Source organism: Octodon degus, unplaced genomic scaffold (genome assembly GCF_000260255.1).
Source record: "Octodon degus isolate 3935 unplaced genomic scaffold, OctDeg1.0 scaffold00191, whole genome shotgun sequence".
Lineage (NCBI taxonomy): Eukaryota > Metazoa > Chordata > Mammalia > Rodentia > Octodontidae > Octodon > Octodon degus.
Genome location: NW_004524767.1, coordinates 1,142,200 through 1,143,303, shown reverse-complemented (window position 1 = coordinate 1,143,303; position 1,104 = coordinate 1,142,200). Strand labels below are relative to the sequence as shown.

Here is a 1,104-nt window from a genome sequence, read left to right as displayed (position 1 = left end):
TATTGAGATTAACACTAACATTACTTAACAATTAACTTTTTTTCTTAACATTTATTTTTTAAAAATTATTAAACAGGCCAGTATGTTCCAGGTATAAGCAGAAATAAATGTCATGTTACATTGGCTCATTAATTAATCAAGTTTTTCTACCTGTAATTTTTAGGCCAAGAACTCAACACTGAAGGGAGACATGAGAAGTTGAAGAAAAATCCGTATGTTGCATGAAAAAAAACCCCCAGAAAACTGCCTTCATATACTTTAGGAATTTGTATTTTCAAAAGGAGCATCTCCCTTTTAAAGAGAATTACTGTGCTCGCTTCGGCAGCACGTATACTAAAGAGAATTACTTTCCATTCCCAAGTCACTCATTTGTACTCAAGTTACTCACTTGTACCCTAATAAAAAATGTAGCATCATTTATTTATTGGAATGAAACGAACTCACTGAGAAACCATAAGCTGTGACTTATGTTGTGATTTGTTGATCCATGCTTTCCTATGCACCACTACAAGTCAACATATACTACTTTCTAGAGTTTCTGTTTTTCTAGCTTCAGTTAAATACATTTTCCCTATTCAATTTCCAAAGAAGATTCTCTCCTGAATCCAATCAATTAAAAACTCACTAGGATTTCATTGTAATCCAATCTGATCAATTTATAAAATGTAAGTCACTTAAATTACCTACCTGCAAACCAGAAATACGAAATTTACAGAGGCCCTTTCTTAATAAAACAACTACATGTTATACATTTTGTTACTGAGAATAAATAAAATGCATTCATTTCTGTGTTCTACCCTGATTATCATGTTTTTTGCTAGTTTGAAACCCACATATAAATCTGTTCAAAGATAAAAGGCTATGTACCACAATTTCACAAATATGAAATAGTATGAGCTGATTATCAGAATTTCTTAAAAATATGGACTCCTCCCTCAGCTCCACACTGTATGTAGAAAATCAAAACCTCAGGAATGGGGCTGGGGAGATGGCTCAATGGAATAAGCATGTCCCTGGCAAGCTGAAGGGCCTGAGTTCAATCCCCGGTTCTGCCAACTCCCCCCCCCCCAAAAAAAAAACCCCAAAAAACAAACAAACATAAAA

The 1,104-nt window shown here is 34.1% G+C and overlaps 1 protein-coding gene across 1 annotated transcript in view; it reads left to right on the top strand.

Moving 5' to 3' along the window:
- Stap1 (signal transducing adaptor family member 1) overlaps positions 1-454 on the top strand; it is a 48,181-nt gene extending 47,727 nt beyond the window's left edge. Inside the window, exons 9-10 of the mRNA XM_004644086.2 lie at positions 164-309; positions 342-454. Coding sequence (XP_004644143.1) covers positions 164-225 — 62 coding nt within the window. The 3' untranslated portion in view covers positions 226-309; positions 342-454. The remainder of the gene's footprint in view (positions 1-163; positions 310-341) is intronic.
- The last annotated feature ends 650 nt before the right edge of the window (positions 455-1,104 follow it).